General features: G+C 38.2%; 1 protein-coding gene across 6 annotated transcripts in view; it reads left to right on the top strand.

Moving 5' to 3' along the window:
• The window catches only part of ELF2 (E74 like ETS transcription factor 2), a 127,794-nt gene that overhangs the window by 27,785 nt on the left and 82,851 nt on the right, over positions 1–17,158 (top strand). For 5 of the 6 annotated variants that reach the window (XM_049885268.1, XM_049885263.1, XM_049885264.1 and 2 more), the window contains 2 exons: positions 11,853–11,940; positions 13,162–13,395. In XM_049885268.1, the coding sequence (XP_049741225.1) occupies positions 13,324–13,395 (72 nt within the window). In that variant the 5' untranslated portion in view covers positions 11,853–11,940; positions 13,162–13,323. Of the gene's footprint in view, positions 1–11,852; positions 11,941–13,161; positions 13,396–17,158 lie in introns of those variants that run through there. The other variant, XM_049885273.1, reaches the window with a different exon arrangement.

A 17,158-nucleotide genomic window follows, 5' to 3' on the forward strand; every position in this document is an offset into this window, starting at 1 on the left:
AAACAGATTCATTTGTTCCTGTTAGCAATACTAAGGGTTTCCCTCACATCTGGTTTTATTATTTATTTTTTTGAGAGTGTGAAATGGTAACGTGGTTCTAAAAGTCAGCAATACGAGAAGGCATTCTCAGAGAATTGTTACTCTAACCTCATCGTTTCTACCTTTCTAATTTACTCCTTTCCCCTCTGTTCCCACTATATCCTGTAGATAACAATTCTCATTAGTTTCTGGGTTATTTTTACTGTATTTCTTTTTGTTCAAATAAGCAGTTACATGTATATTTTCTCAGACCCCTTACTTCATTACATGAATAGGTAGCCTACTATTGGTAATCTTATAAAAATTGTTGTAAAATATATATAACATAAAATTTACCGTTTAAACATTTTGTTTTTTTATTTTTATTGTGCTTTAAGTAAAAGTTTACAGTTCAAGTTAGTTTCTCATACAAAAATTTGTACACACATTGATATGTGACCCTAGCTGGTCTCGCTATAACGTGACAGCACGCCCCTTTCCCCCCTGTATTTCCTGTGTCCATTCAGTCAGCTCCTGTCCCTTTCGGCCTTCTCATCTCGCCTCCGGACAGGAGTGGTCCCTTTAGTCTCATGTATCTACTTGAGCTAAGAAGCACACTCTTCACAAGTATCATTTAGTGTCTTATAGTCCAGTCTAATCTTTGTCTGAAAACTTGGCTTCGGGAATGGTTTTAGTTTTGGGCTAACAGAGAGTCTGGGGACCATGCCTTCTGGGGTCCCTCCAGTCTCAGCAGAGCATTAAGTCTGGTCTTTTTACAGAATTTGAGGTTTGCATCCCCATGTTCTCCTGCTCCTAAAGGGATTCTCTGTTGCGTTCCCTGTCAGGGCAGTCATTGGTGGTAGCTGGGCACAGTCTAGTTCTGGTCTCAGGCTGATGGAATCTCTGGTTTATGTGGCCCTTTCTATCCCTTGGGCTCATATTTTCCTTGTGTCCTTGGTGTTCTTCATTCTCCTTTGCTCCACATGGGTTGGGACCAGTTGATGCATCTTAGATGACCACTTGCTAGCTTTTAAGACCCCAGACGCCATTCACCAAAGTGGGATGCAGAACGTTTTCTTAATAAACTTTGTTATGGCAGTTTACCTAGATGTCCCCTGAAACCGTGGTCTCCAGATCTCTGCCCCTGCCACTCAGTCCCTCGAAGTGTTTGCTTGTGTCCAGGAAGTTCCTTAGCTTTTGGTTTAGTCCATTTGTGCTGACTTCCCCTGTATTGTGTGTTGTCCTTCCCTTCACCTAAGATAATTCTTGTCTATTATATAGTTAGTGAATACTCCTTTCTCTCCCTCTATTTTTGAGTGTACAGTTCAATAGCATTAAGTATATTTTTGTCTCTTATTTCATCCAATATTTAAACGTTTTGTGTTTAACTGACTTTTTGTAGTAGACCATTTCGATTCCCTTCTCATTTCCTTTTGTGTATGTATTTTAGATATTTGTAGTTACCATGGAGATTGCATTTAACATCCTAAATTTGTAATATACTATTTTAAATGGATTCCATCATAACTTCAATAACAATAAAATTCTGTTCCTATATCTCCTTGTCTCCCCTCCTTTTGTTGTTGTTGTCGTCACAACTTAGATCTTTATACATAGTGTGTCCAATAAAATAAATGTATAATTTATTTTTTATGCATTTGTATTTTAAATCATGTGTTGTTGTTAGGTGCCATCGAGTTGGTTCTGACTTGTAGTGACCCTGCATACAACAGAACGAAACACGGCCCGGTTGTGTGCCATCCTCACAATTGTTATGCTTGAGCCCACCATTGCAGCCGTTGTGTCAGTCCATCTCATTGAGGGTCTTCCTCTTTTTCACTGACCTTCTGATTTACCAAGCATGATGTTTCTCTCCAAGGACTGGTCCCTCTTAATAACATGTCTAAAGTACATGAGATGAAGTCTTGCCATTCATGCCTCCAAAGAGCATTCTGGCTGTACTTCTTCCAAGACAGATGTGTTCGTTCTTCTGGCAGTACGTGGTATATTCAGTATTCTTCACCAGCACCATAATTCAAAGGCGTCAGTTCCTCTTCGGTCTTCCTCATTCACTGACCAGCTTTCACATGCATTTGATGTGATTGAAAATACCATGGCTTGGGTCAGGTGCACCTTAGTCATCAAAGTAACATCTTTGCTTTTCAACACTTTGAAGAGGTCTTTTGCAGTAGATTTGCCCAGTGCGTTACGTCATCTGATTTCTTGACGGCTACTTCCATGGACACTGATTGAGGATCCAAGTTAAATGAAGTCCTTAACAACTTCAGTATTTTCTCCATTTATGATGACGTGGCTTATTGGTCCAGTTTTGAGGATTTTTGTTCTGTTTATGTTGAGATGCACTCCATACTGTAGGCTGTGGTCTTTGATCTTCGTCAGTAAGTGCCTCAAGTTCTCTTCAGTTTCAGCAAGCAGGGTTGTGTCATCTGCATATTGTAGGTTGTTAATGAGTCTTCCCCCAATCCTGATGCCAAATTCTTCTTCATATAGTGCACCTTCTCGGATTATTTGCTCAGCATACAGATTGAATAAGTATGGTGAAAGGATACAACGCTGACATACACCTTTCCTGACTTTAAACCACGTAGTGTCCCCTCGTTCTGTTCTAACCACTACCTCTTGGTTTATGAACAGATTCTGCATGAACACAGTTAAGTTTTCTGGGATTCCCATTCTTTAAACCATGTGGTATATAATAAGCTGAGTTACAAACCAGAAATAAAACTGGCCTCTGTATTTGCCCATGAACTTACCTTTACCAAAGGTCTTTCTTTATACAGCTTTGAGTATCTAGGAGCATTTCATTTCAACCTGAAGGTCTCCTGTATCATTTCTTGTACTGTGGATTTAGTGATAACAAACTCAGCTTTTGTTTAACTGGGGGGAATGTCTTAATTTCACCCTCATTTTTACAGGGCAGTTCTGCTGGATATAGAATTCTTGATTGATAGTTCTTTTCTTTCAACACGTTAAATACGTCATTCCATTGCATCTGGCTTCCATGGTTCCCGAGAAGAAATTGGAGTTTAGTCTTACTGAGGGGTCCCTTATATGTGATGATTTACTTCTCTCTCGCTGTTTTCAAGACTCCTTTTTTTTGTTTGTTTTTGAGAGTTATAATGTATTTTGATGTGGATCTCTTTGAGTTCACTGGATTTTGTGATTTCCTTGAGCTTCTTTGATGTGTAAATTCGTGTCTTCAGTCAGTTTTGGGAAGTTTTCAGCCATTGTTTCCTCAAATATTCTTTCTGCTCCTTTCTTCTTTTTCTGGGACTCCCATAATCCCATAATGTGTGTGTTGGTCCCTTTGATGGTGTCCCACAAGTTCCTTAGGTTCTGTTTATTTTTCTTCACTCTTTTTTCTTTTTATTCTTCAGACTCAATAATTTTAGTTGTCCTGTCATCAAGTTTACTGATTCTTCTGCCTACTCAAATCTGTTATAACTTCCGATGAATTTTTTATTTCAGTTATTTTCAGCTCCAGTATTTCTGTTTGGTTCCTTTTTATAATTTCAGTCTCTTTACTGATATTCTAATTTCGTTCATGTATTTTTTTTCTGATTTTCTTTAGTTCTTTGTCTGGGTTTTCCTTTAGCTCTTTGAGCATATTTAATACTGTGTCATAGATTGAATTGTGTCCCCCCAAAATATCTGTCAACTTGGCCAGGTTACGCTTTCCGGTATTGTATGATTGTCTACCATTTTGTCATCTGATGTGATTTTCCTATGTGTTGTAAATCCTATCACTATGATGTTAATGAGATGGATTAGCAGTTGTTATATTGATGAGATCTACAAGATTAGTGTCTTAAGCCAGTCTCTTTTGAGATATAAAAGAGATAAAAGGGAGCAGAGACACAGGAGGACCTCACACCACCAGGAAAGCAGTGTCTAGAGCAGAGCACATCATCCTTTGGACCCAGGGTTTCTGCGCAGAAAGGCTTCTAGTCCAGGGGAAGATTGACAACAAGGACCCTTCTCCAGAGCTAACAGAGAAATCCTTCCCCTGGAGCTGACGACCTGAATTTGGACTGGTAGCCTACTAGACTGTGAGAGAATAAATTTTTCTTATTTCAAGCCACTCACTTGTGGTATTTCTGTTATAGCAGCACTAGATGACTAAGACATACTGTTTTAAAGTCTTTGTCTAGGAAGTCCATTATCTGGCCTTGCATGAGAACAGCTTCTGTCACTTAATTTTGTTCTTTTGAAAGGGCCATCCTTTTTCTGTTTCTCTTTATGCCTTATAATTTTTTGTTGAAAATGGGGGCTTCAGATTATTATAATGTGGTGACTTTGGAAATCAGATTCTCATCCTTTCCTAGGCTTTGCTGTTTTTTTTTTTTTTTTTTAAAATATCTCAAAAGGGAGAATGGAGCAGAGAGGAGAGGGGTCTCATTACTACCAGGCAAGAGGAGCCAGGAGTGGAGTGTGTCCTTTGGATCCGGGTCCCTGTGCTGAGACTCTCCTGGACCAGTGGAAGATTGATGACAAGCATCTTCACCCAGATCTGGCAGAGAAAGACTTCCCCTGTGAGAGAATCAATTTCTGTTTGTTAAAGAAACTGCAGCAGCAGCAGAACCAGGAGACCGTGTGAGACATCACAGAAGCCAACCCCCAGAGCAAGAATTTTGAGTGCCTTCAGACAGGAAGCTTCCTGGTGGAGTGGGGTACCTATGGACACTTATCAGAGGAGCTAGGCTTGCCAACCCATGAAACGAGAGAGCTGAGTGCCTCTGGTCAGGGTTTACTGGTGGAATGGGTTGCCTCCAGGACTTAACACTAGGACTAAAGAGCTTTGTAACACTTGCCAGAGCAGGGCAGAGGCCAGCCGGCCCAGGAAGCCCAAGGGGCTGATAGGCTGAGAGGCCAAGGAACCAGGAAGCAGAAGCTGAGGAGCCAAGGAGCACAGGAAGCAGAGTTGCCTCGGTCTCAGAGTGTGGAACCACAGCCTGCTGGGTCTCAAAGAGTGGAACTGCAGCCTCCTGTGTTTCAAAGAGTCAGATCTTCACCAACCCAGTTCCACAGTGGCACTTCCGTTCACAATTGTTGGTGGTATGGGGCTGAATCCGCTGCCCAGAGCTGAGGGGTGGGGCTGCCATGCTCATGGGTCAGAAGAACGGGGCCTGCAGGGGCCGAGGGGATAGTGTCCCCATTCAGACAGACTGGGACAATGGGGCCACCCAAATGGAAGGAAGCAGAGTTGCTGTTACAGTGGGCCTGGAAGGTGGAACTGAAGTTCAGGCCGAGGGGCCTTCACCCAGAGTCCAGAGAGCATGGCCAGTACCCAGAGTCTGGAGGGCAGGGCCATTGCTTAGATGGTCTCAGAGAGCAGAGGATTGTTTTCAAGACTTGAAAGCAAATGTAATTTGTTTTGCTGGGTCTTGGACTTGGTTGGTGCCTGTTATCTCTTCCCCTCCAGTTTCTCTCATTTGTAATGAAGATGTCTGTCTTGTGCCTGTACCACCATTGTACTTTGGAAGCAGATAACTTGTAGGTTCCACAGATGAATAGAAATTTTGTAGCAGATAATTTTGAATTTGGAGTTGATTTAAGACTTTTGGAATGATATGATGGGGTGAATGTGTTTTACATGTGGCAAGAAAATGAATTTTGCGGGGCCAAAGGGTAGAATGTTACGGATTGAATTGTGTTCCCCCAAAATGTGTGTCAACTAGGTTAGACCATGATTTCCAGTATTGTGTGGTTGTCTTCCATTTTGTGATCTGATGAAATTATCCTATGTGTTGTAAATCTTAACCTCTGTGATGCTAATGAGGCAGGATTAGAGACAGTTATGTTAATGAGGCAGGACTCAATATACAGGATCAGGTTGTATCTTGAGTCAGTCCCTTTTGAAATGTAAAGGAAAAAGGCAGTCAGCAGAGAGAAAGGGACCTCTTACCACCAAGAAAAAAGCACTGGGCTGGGTGCAGAGCACGTCCTTTGGACCTGGGGTCCTTGCTGAGAAACTCCTAGACCAGGGGAAGATTAATGATGAGGACCTTCCCCCAGAGACAACAGTGAAAGCCTTTCCCTGCAGTTAGTGCCCTGAATTTGGACTTCTAGTGTTTTAGACTGTGAGAGAATAAATTTGTGTTTATTAAAGCCATCCACTTGTGGTATTTCTATTATAATAGTACTAGATAACTAAGATACCTTTATACATCTATTTTTGAATATTTTTTGTGTATTAGTGGTATTGGTCCCCTGGCTAATAGTATCAAGAATATAGTGTCGTGATTTCTAACATCCATAGATTTTGTTTTTCTGTTTCTGTATTTTATGTAAGTGAAATTATAGATCTATACTGTTTGTGGTGAGAGTGTGATCTGTGCTCTAGGTAACTAAATTATAGTCTGAGGAGAGACTTTACTAGGTATTACTTAGGTTTGCTATCATTTGCCCCAGAGTTTTCTACTGCCCCAAGAATTCACTTTGTTTTCATTATTTAAAGTTGTTTCCCTCATTGCCATGCCAATTTCTACCCCATCTTCTCATTTCAGACGAATTATTGGTGCCTCTCTGAAGTCTCTGTCGACTCCCAGAGGATGACTTGAATGTTCCTTTTTTAATGTTTCCACTCTACTTTGTCCAGTTTCCATTATGACATTATTGTAATTGCTTCTATGTGTTCCTCCTCACTAGACTTTAAGGTGTTTGAAGACTTGGTCCTGACTTCATGTTTGTCTTCTTAGCTAGAGCTGTGTTTGTCATGTACTAAGTGCTTAATAAGTATTATTAAAAAAACTGGTATCGTAAGAGATAGGAAAGAGGCGTTGCTATCGTATGGAAAAAAGTTGTCCTTGAGGGATAGTTGGGATTTGAATAAACAAAGAAGAGAACATCCCTGTTGAGAGCAGAGGACGAGCAAAGGGATAGAGATGGGAATGAGTACGGTATGTGTGATACTTGGGACAAGTGGAGATACTTGACTAAGTGGAACGTGCTTGTTTACTTTTGCATTAATTACATATTTACTGTGTATCTACCATATGAAAGCACTGGTTTAAAAGATAAAAGTGGATACACAGATTTCTAAAACCTGGTCCTTTGGAAGAATAGTAGGAAGTAAGACTAGAAAAATAAAGAGGAGCAGTATTTTAGAAAGTGCTGAAAGGCAGGTATAGGTGTGGGGTTTGATAATGTTAATAGGAGGTGGCAAGTGAATCATCTGTTGGAAGTTGTATTTCCATGATATTTTTGGAGGGAGGTGTATAATATGGATTGCGGAAGAGAATTCTAGGAAATTATAATGATTAAGCCTTGAAGGGATGAGGTTGTATTAAAACTGAGACCTGTAAGACAGCTAGGCTATTGGCTAAACGGAGAAACTGGAAAAGAATGTTCAAGACAAGAGAGAGAAGAGTATAGAGAGCTCCAAACAATTTGAGCATGAAGTTAGGGGGAGAGATTAATGGGAGAAGCGGCTGGACAAGGAAGCATAGGTTGAGTTTGTGATTTTTAAACCTGAACATGTCAGAATGAACATTTCAGAGCTTTTGAAAAATAAACGTACATCCCCAACCCCTTCCTACTAAATTAGAATGCTTGTAAAGAGATCGAGATTTCATCTCGCAGATGATAAGGAACTATTGAATATTTTTAAAAGGAAACTGACATTATATTCCATTTTATACTGCTCTTGGTATTGTAGTAGATGGACTAGAAGCAAGGGAAGATTAGAGGCAAGGAGGCAAATTCTGAGACTATTATAACAGTATGGACAAATTATAATAAGGGCCTGAACTAGGACAGAGGATATGGGGTTAATGAAAAGGAATTGTGAGTGAGAGAATATGATGATGTCGAGGCAGAAGGAGTCCTAGCTGACTTCCGATACTTGTTTTTAGATAACTGGTGTGGATATTGGGGTAACTTACTGCACTAGGCACTGTAGGAGAGGTAGTATGTTTGGGGAGGTAGCAGGAAAAATGATGAGTTTATTTTGGGACATGTTGGACTTCTCCAAGTTTTTCTCACTTCGTTTAATGGTTACTCCCTTAGATCACTGTGTTTGGTTTCATCCCGACTCTTGTTTTTCTCATACTCCACATCCAGCCTGCTAGCAAATTTTGTCCATTTACCTCCAGAGCTACTATTATGGTCCTAGCCACTATCTGCTCTCATTTGTCGCAGTAGCCTCTTAACTGATTTCCCTGCTTCTGCTCTTGTCCTCTTGTCTGTTCTCAACCCAGCGTCTGTCTGAAGGATCTTTTTAATAATGAGGTCATCCCTCTGCGTAAAACCTTTCTTCTCTCTTGGAGTAAAAGTCAAAAGTTTTCATAAAGGGTCTACATGGCCACCCTCTCCTACCTTCCTGTCCTCATCTTTTACTTCTTCCCCTTGCTTGCGTCACTCCAGCCACACTGGCCTCCTTGCTGATCCTTGAACTAGTCAGGCACTCTCCCTCTTGAAAAAAAAAAAAAATCTTGAGGTTTTAAATTTTGTTCCTTTTGACTATAAGGCCCTTCCCCCCAGGCATTAGCACAGATGACTCTCTACTTCTTTCAGGTCTTTACTCATTTATCACTTTTTTAAAGAATTCTTCTCTGACCACTGAATTTGAAACTGAAATCCACCTCCCTGCTAAATATTCCCTCTGTTTACTGGTTTTTCTCTTTAGCCTTTATCCCCGTCTACATACTTTTTTTTTTTTTTTTTACATACTGTATGTTAGACATTCTTTTTTTTTTTTTTTCTCTCTCTCTCTCTCTCCCCATGACTATGCAAGATGCATAAGGACAGGGACTTTTGTCTTAGTCAATACTATACTCCTAGCAGGAGCCCTGGAGGCACAGTGGTTAAAGCACTCAGCTGCTAACCAAAAGGTCAGTGGTTTGAACTCACCAGCTGCTCCGTGGGAGAAAAGATGTAGCAGTCTGGATTTACAGGCTTGGAAACCCGATGGGGGCAGTTCTGCTCTGTCCTCTAGGGTAGCTATGAGTTAGAATTGACTCGACGGCAGTGGGTTTTTAGTTTGGTGCCCCTGGTGTGCTAAAAAAAATAAATAAATGCTCAGTTAATATTTGTTGAGTGACTGAATTAATGGAGTACTTGGGACACCCTCCAATAGATGCCTGTGATTTATTTATACCCTATCTAATTCTAGAAAGAAGCAGAGGCAAGAGAATGTCTGCTAGACAAATTGGAGCCTGTGAGAATGGTTTAGAGAATGATTTGAGTGAATCTCTGGGAGTAACTGAGATAGCTTGGAGAGAGTATGAAGAATCAGAAGAGAAAAAGACCAGGGATGAAACCTTGGAAATATCTACATGTTGAACAGAAAGTAGCACTATCCTTAGCCTCATCTGGTCTATAGTTACACCCCTCCTTATAGGATGAGGATTTTGGGGGGCTAATGGGACTAGTCCACCTGGCCTGTATTTCTAGATCAGGCTCTGAGTATTTAGACCCACGTGACCCTTCACAGGCCTCTTCTCTAATCTCCCCTCTCTTTGACTATAACTACGTGTATGTGCTCCCCTGGGCCTGAGAGTTGGCCAGGAGGCAGCTGTTTGCAAGCATGTGGCCAGAGTTGGACATGGGGGCCGGGATGTCCACGTTTATATATATGAGGTCCCTCATGATATGGGGTGGATCCAAAGGTTGAAGAGTAGGGAGGCAGGCCACAGGCAAGGGGAGAGGGCTTGCCTTCGCATATCCTACAGAACATGAAAGAGCCCTAGAATTTGTAATCAGGATATGGCCTTTCGGGTTATTAAGAAAGTATTATTTGTCAGTCTAGGAGGATAGGATAGTATTTAATAGCTTGTCTGTTTGATATATAGCTTTGAAGTACCTAGACATAAGGTATATAGACTTCCATTTGTGCTCTTGCGTTCAAGCGCCATGAAAGTTAGGGGCGGGTCTGCAAGAGGTGATGGAAAAGGAGTGGCCTGGTGGTGCAGTGGTTAAAGTGCTGGGCTGGTAACCAGAAAAAGGTTGGCGGTTTGAACCCACCAGCTGGTCCATGGAGGAAGAGTGGCAGTCTGCTTCTGTAAAGGTTTTTACAGCTTTGAAAACCCTATAAGGCAGTTCTACTCTGTTCTGTGGGTTGCTATGAGTTGGAATTGACTCCAGGGCAGTGGGTTTTTTTTTTTTTTTTAAGCTAGAGAGACACCAAAAAAAGAAAAAACCCAAACGCATTGCCTTCGAGTCTATTACGGCTCATAGCGACCCTATAGGACAGAGTAGAACTGCCCCATAGAGTTTCCAAGGAGCGCCTGGCGGATTCAAACTGCTGACCCTTTGGTTAGCAGCCGTGGCACTTAACCACTATGCCACCAGGGTTTAATCTGGCAGAGAGTTTCAAGGAGGGAGTGATCAACATTCAGTGATCAATGAAACAGAGTATATTTCAAGGAGGGAATCGATAACCAGAATTTAGTAAAAATGTCAGTTGAATGGATGGATGCCAGGCTTCCGTAAAAGAAGTACCTGGGAAATTAGGATGTGGATACAGAGTACAGAAGATTTTTTTTCTGGCTGGAGAGGTGTGCTGGTTAATGGAAGACTTTCTCATTTTTAAGATGAAGGAATCTTAAAAATATATACTGAGGGAAAGGAGCCAGTGTTAAGGGAGAGGAGGTTAAGGATAAAGAGGGAATAATTGGTGAAGCAAGGCTTAAGATCTAGTACCCAACCAAAAACCAAACTTGTTGCCACTGAGTTGGTTCTGACTCACAGCGACCTGATAGAACAGGGTAGAGCTGCCCTGTAAGGTTTCTAAGGGAGTGGCTGGTGGATTCGAACTGCCAGTGTTTTGTTTAGCAGCGGTAGCTCTTAACCACTGCTCCACTAGGGATCCAAGATCCAGTAAATTAGCCTTTGAAAGAGGAAAGGGTATTTGAGGAAGCTTGTCAGAATCGGGCCATGGGTTGGAAGTAGAAATAGGGTTTGAGATGTTTGGATGTGTATGAATGCTAAGTTTGGGATGAGGGAGCAAAAAGGTGACTTAATAGGCAATAATATCATTAACATTGTTTTTTATAGTAATTATTGGGTTAGTAGTCTTTTTTATTTAGTCTTTATTGTGCTTTAAATAGAAGTTTACAATTCAAGTCAGCTTCTCATACAAAAACCCATACACATTGTTACATGACCCTAGTTGCTCTCCCTATAACGTGACAGCACACTCCTCCTCTCCACCCTGTATTTCCTGTGTCCACTCACTCATCCAGCTCCTGTCCCTTTCTGCCTTCTCATCTCGCCTTTGGACAGGAGCGGCCCACCCAGTCTCATGTGTCTACTTGAGCCAAGAAGCACACTCCTCACCAGTATCATCATATGTCTTATAGTCCAGTCTAACCTTTGTTTGAAGAGTTGGCTTCAGGGATGGTTTTAGCTTTGGGCTAACAGAGAGTCCGGGGGCCATGATCTCTGGGGTCCCGCCAGTCTCAGTCAGACCATTAAGTCTGTTCTTTTCGTTAGTGGTCTTTTTTAAACTTGATTTTATATTCCTGGAGAAGAGAGATTATATTTGAAACCATTTGTTAAAACATCTGTGGGTTGATTGAAATGTAGCTCATAATACAGGGCATAGGCAATTAATGTTGGGTTTGTCCTTATTTAGCGCTGACTTGACATTTTAAGTTTTATTAAAAACTTCTAATAAAATTATTATTAAAAGTAGAAAAAAAACTTCTGATTCCTCAATAACCTAGAAATATTTATTGTGTTCGCTATGTAAATGTGTATCATTATGTGTATAATTTATTATAATAAGTACATATTATCTGAATCATACTTACTCTGGACAGAATATTTTTGAATAGAATTATATTAATATTCTCTTTTTCCTCTTCCACTAGTAGTTCCAAAGAACTGCTGGTTCCGATTTTAGCTCTTGCCGAGTTGTGAAAGTAGTGGAGGATGCTTAAACTACTTAACATCCAAATTGTGAGTAAAATCTATTTCTGCTATTATTATCTGTGTTTTTTGAAAACAAATTGGAAATAGTTGTTACTTTATATGCTAAAACGGGACCATGGATTTCTCTTAATTTTTCTTCTGAAGGTACAAATACGTCTTATCTCATTTTCTGATGATATCAGACTCATAGTACTGAGTGGATCTTAGGTAGGGAGGTGAAATTTCTGCCTTTTTTCCCCCTCAGGTTTTTCTTTTTATGTTTATGAAAATTCTTTATTACTTTATGTCTACATTTGTGTGATGCCATTAGTCAAACTTAATGTAAGGACATAGTGTTATATGGAATCATTTAGTAGAGAAATAATTCTCTTTTTCTTTAAATATACTTAATTTTTCTGCATTTAAAACTTCCGTATGAAAAAATTCCTGTTAGAAAAAAACTCTAATTTCTTTGTACAAGAAAATCGAATAAAATACAGTCTTTCAAGAGTAATTTAATATAAGCATCCAGATGTATATATTGACATTCATCTCTTCAAGGGGAAAAACAGCTTGAATTATGCTTACTTGAAACCATTTGATATATTGCATTTTGGACCAATAGCAAAATAATTATTGTAAAAACAATGGTAAAGTAATATCAGAGGCGTTCCAGGTGGTTTTGTTACTTTGTTTTCAACCTACTCTATTTGAAATTATAAGCAACTCAAATTAATCTGTTTTATAATCTGTATTCAAAGTGTGAATACAAAATGAGATTGCTGCCATAAGCAAAAGACAGTTCTAGTTATATTGTTCAAACAAGCAAATCAAATGAGCCAAAGAAGAATGAAATATTTACAAACCAATAAATCTTTTAATTTGTTAGACAGTTTTAGAAGTTGTCTTAATTTAGCACTTTTTATGTTTTTAATACATGAAAGACTTTTGAAATTTCTACCAAAGTATTTTGGGAATAGAATTACATCTTCATAAAGGGAGAATGTTGTAATATTTTATTTTTTAGCATGTAAATATCATCATACTATCATTGCAGTGCCATAGCTTGGTAAGAATTTATTACAGTATGTTCACGAGCCTGAATATTATTAACTCTGAGACATAGAATGTTCATTACTGCCCTCTTTTGACCCAGAGCTATATAAGCATATTTTTTTCTTAGTTTAAAAAAAATGTTAAAAGTTGGATTGCACTGTATATCTTTCTGTATGTATTTTTTATAACTTTTCAAATTCTTCCTCTTTTTAGGCTCTCTGGTTCATCATCTTTAGAAGACTGGATTTTTGGATAAATATTCCAGTCCATCACTATTGACTTTAAAAACAATGCAAACCTGTAACACTGGCAAGTGTCCATGAACTTTTAATTACATTGATTAATAACGCTTGGAGCTTCCTCAGGGAATAAACAATGACATCAGCAGTGGTTGACAGTGGAGGTTCTGTGTTGGAGCTTTCCAGCAACGGAGTAGAAAATCATGAGGTTAGACATTGAATTTATTACATTTCTGTTTTGTTCATAGAAATCAATGCATGAACTAATTTTGAAATTAATGGCAAACTATTTGAGAGTAGAAATGTACAGTGCATGAAATTGTATATGTGCCTGTCATGTATCTTCTTATAATTTGGGTAATAGAAGGTGGAAGAAATTACTGTAGGGCTCACCTGAGTTGATTAAAAAAAAAAAAGAGTTGATTAGAATGTGTATATATTAGAATGAAACTTGAAGAAAAAAATTGAAAGAAATAACGCCATAATACTAGCTGAAAGAGACTTAAATCCCTAATAAGATGTATTGTTGTGGATTATAGAGTTGTGTAGATATATACTGTACCTAAAAACCTACATTAGACTAATCTGAAATAGAATTTTGCATTCACTTTACTTGTCATCTCTGGTTCTTGGCGATATATCTAATTCAGTGTGGGGATCCATCATTTTAATCTATTACATATACTTATTAATTTGTATAATTAATAAATCATTATACATGTAGACTTTTGAACCATTAGCACATATTGTTATTTTTCTGTTATTGATAACATTGATGACTAAGAGATGGGAGTAGATAGTAACAGTAACAGAAATAAGTGAACTTCTAGTATCACTCAATAAAGACTGAATATTAGAAGGGATCTAAATTATAACAATATTGTCACAATAAAGGACAAATATTGATCCAGAGATGAGATTGGAAAATGGAGCATTTATGGCATTAAAAAAATGTGTTTTCTCTATTTTCTATGAAAGATGCTGCTGTTATTGATTCTTAGTACTAATACAGTGGTCTGTTAGCATGACTGAGTTATCAGTCTGCATATTCTGTACTCTGGATTCTTTTTCTTGTTTGCTTGGAATCTTTTCAGTCTTCCAGACCAGCTTATGGGCAAACATATGAACTGAATAAAAAAGAAAAAAGTGTAATCATATCTGTGGCTACTAAAAACCCATTTGCAAAATTGAACACTTATTCATTATACTAACTCCCTAAAGTAATAATGAAAGACACCTTCTTCAGCCTGATAAAGTCAATTGTAAAATACCCATTACCAACATTATATTTAATGATGAAAGACTGAATATTTTCATTTTAAGGCATTTAAGGTAAGGATGTCCTCTCTGACCATTTCTATTACAGCATTGCATTGGCATACCAAGACAAATAAATAAAAAACCCACAGACTGGAAAGGAAAACTGTCTTTATTTCTAATTATATGATCACGTACATAGAAAATCTTACCGTGTCTCTGCAACAGCTGCTAGTACTAATAAATATAGGGAAGCCAGAGGATACAAGATCAATATGTAAAAATCAATTGTATTTATATATACTAGCTATAAACAATTGAAAAATGAGATTTAAAAACAACGGTATTTAATAGGACATCAAAAAATGTCCTATTAAATACCGTTGTTTTTTTTAGCTATAAACAATTGAAAAATGAGATTTAAAAACAACGGTATTTAATAGGACATCAAAAAATGTAGGGATAAGTTTAATAAAATATGTGAAAGACCTGTATACTCGTAGAAAACTATAAAACATTTTCGAGAGAAATTAAAAAAGACCTAAATAAATGGAGAGATACAGCATTTATTATAGTTAAGAACAAAGCTGGAGAGTTTATACACCGTATTTAAATGCATAGTATAAAGCTCCAGTAATTGTGACAGTGTGGTATTAGCATACCAATAAACATGTAGATCAATAGAACATAATATACACATGTATGGCTGATTGGTTTTCAATAATGGTGCAGAGGTAATTCTATGGAGGAAAAATAGTCTTCAACAAATGATGTTGGAACACTTGATATCCACATTCAAATAAATTAACCACAGTCTTTTCTCATATAATACACAATAACTCAAAATTGATCATAAATTTAGATTTAAAGATATAAAAATTTCTGGAAGAAAGCACAGGAGAAATTTTCTCTGTCTTTAAATAGGCAACGATTTCCTAGCTTGAGCGCAAAAAGCATGACTTTAAAAGAAAAAAATGATGAATTAGGCATCATTTAAATGAAAAACATCTGCTCTTTTAAAAAACTCCATTAAGAAAATGATAATTTCGTTTCTTGCCAAACCAAAAATTGGAAGAAAATAGTTACAATACATATTCTGGCAAGGAACATGTATTTAAGAATATATAAAGACCTCATACAACTGAGTAAGTTGGAGACTACCCATTAAAATGGCCAAAAGATTTAACACACTTACATGAGTGGCCAATAAGCACTTATAAAAATGATCAATAGTATAGCCATCAGGGAAATACAAATTAAAACCACAAAGAGATGCTGCGATACACATAGAATGGTGAATATGATTGTGTGTTTTGGAAAGGATGTAGAGCAGCCAAAACTCTTGTACATTCCTAGTGGCAATGTAAAATGATATAACCACTCTGGAAAATAATTTAACAGTTCTTTTAGGATTAAATACACACGTAGTAAAAGATCTGGTAATTTGACTCCTAGGTAAGTATAGAATGGAAGGGAATGAAAGGAATGCTCATAAGAACATAATAGCCATATGAAGACAGGTGAATGGATATAGAGTTGGTACAGCCATACAAAGGAATTCTGCTCAGCGTTAAAGAGAAATGCTCAGCTGCTAACCGAAAGAATTGGCCTTGTCTTGCCTCTTTAAACTAAGAATCTGTCCTTAAATGGAAGGTTTTGAGATCACTGTTAGTGCTTATGGTGAAGTTGCCAGATAAAATACAGGATGCCTAGTTAAACTTAAATTTCACATAAATAACAAATAATTTTTTACTATGAGTGTGTCCCAAGTGTCACATGGGAAATAGTAACTATTGTTTATCTGAAATTTAAATTTAACTGGATGTCCTGTATTTTTATTTGCTAAGTCTGGCAGTCCTAGCTTATAGGGAGCTAGGTAGGTAGTGCTAAACAAGACCCAGTGAATCTGGATTTCGTGTTTTTTACTATTACATATTTTGGTGACTTGAACAAGGTGATAGTAATCCTAGGTAAAATAACCTAGTGGACATGTTGTTTGCTATTTTATTATAAAACAAAGACTCTTGATTCCTTTCTCTTCTACCCCTCCCTCCAGTAAAAATAACTAACTCCTTTTCGCAATACAAAAAAATACTTAACTACATATCTGCACTTAATGGTGTCTGTTCTGTATCATTTAGCAAAGAAACCGCTCACGAAGTTACTATCATAAATTAGCAAATATTGAGTCTGTCTTATTGTTAACCATATTTTTACCCAAATGATGTGTGCCAACCATGCCCTCCCCCTGTGAGGTATTTTCATAAGCATGCTATGCTAATTTTTTTTTACAGCAACGTATGAAAAAAAATTGGTATAGTGGCGCTTACGAAAATACCTTGTTGAGGGGAAGGCATGGTTGGCAAACAAATGTAGAAGTTGTGTAAAAATACGGTAGTTGCCGTCAAGCCAGTTTGGATTCATGGTGACCCCAGATGTACAGAGTAGAACTGGTGCATAGAGTTTTCAAGGCTGTGGTCTTTTGTAAGCAGATCTCTAGGCCTGTCTTTTGAGGCACATCTGGGTGGGCTTGAACTGCCAACATTTTGGCTAGTAGGCTAGCACTTAACTATTTGTGCTACCCAGGGACTCTATGTTGAGCCTATAAATACCTGCTAAAGTTTGTTGAGTTTTGTCTTACTTTGAACCAAGTTACAATTACTTAGGTAGTACTTTGGTTTATATGAAGTGCATGTTGTTGAGGAGGACATAAA

The sequence above is a fragment of the Elephas maximus genome, chromosome 5 (assembly GCF_024166365.1).
Source record: "Elephas maximus indicus isolate mEleMax1 chromosome 5, mEleMax1 primary haplotype, whole genome shotgun sequence".
Taxonomy (NCBI): Eukaryota; Metazoa; Chordata; class Mammalia; order Proboscidea; family Elephantidae; genus Elephas; species Elephas maximus.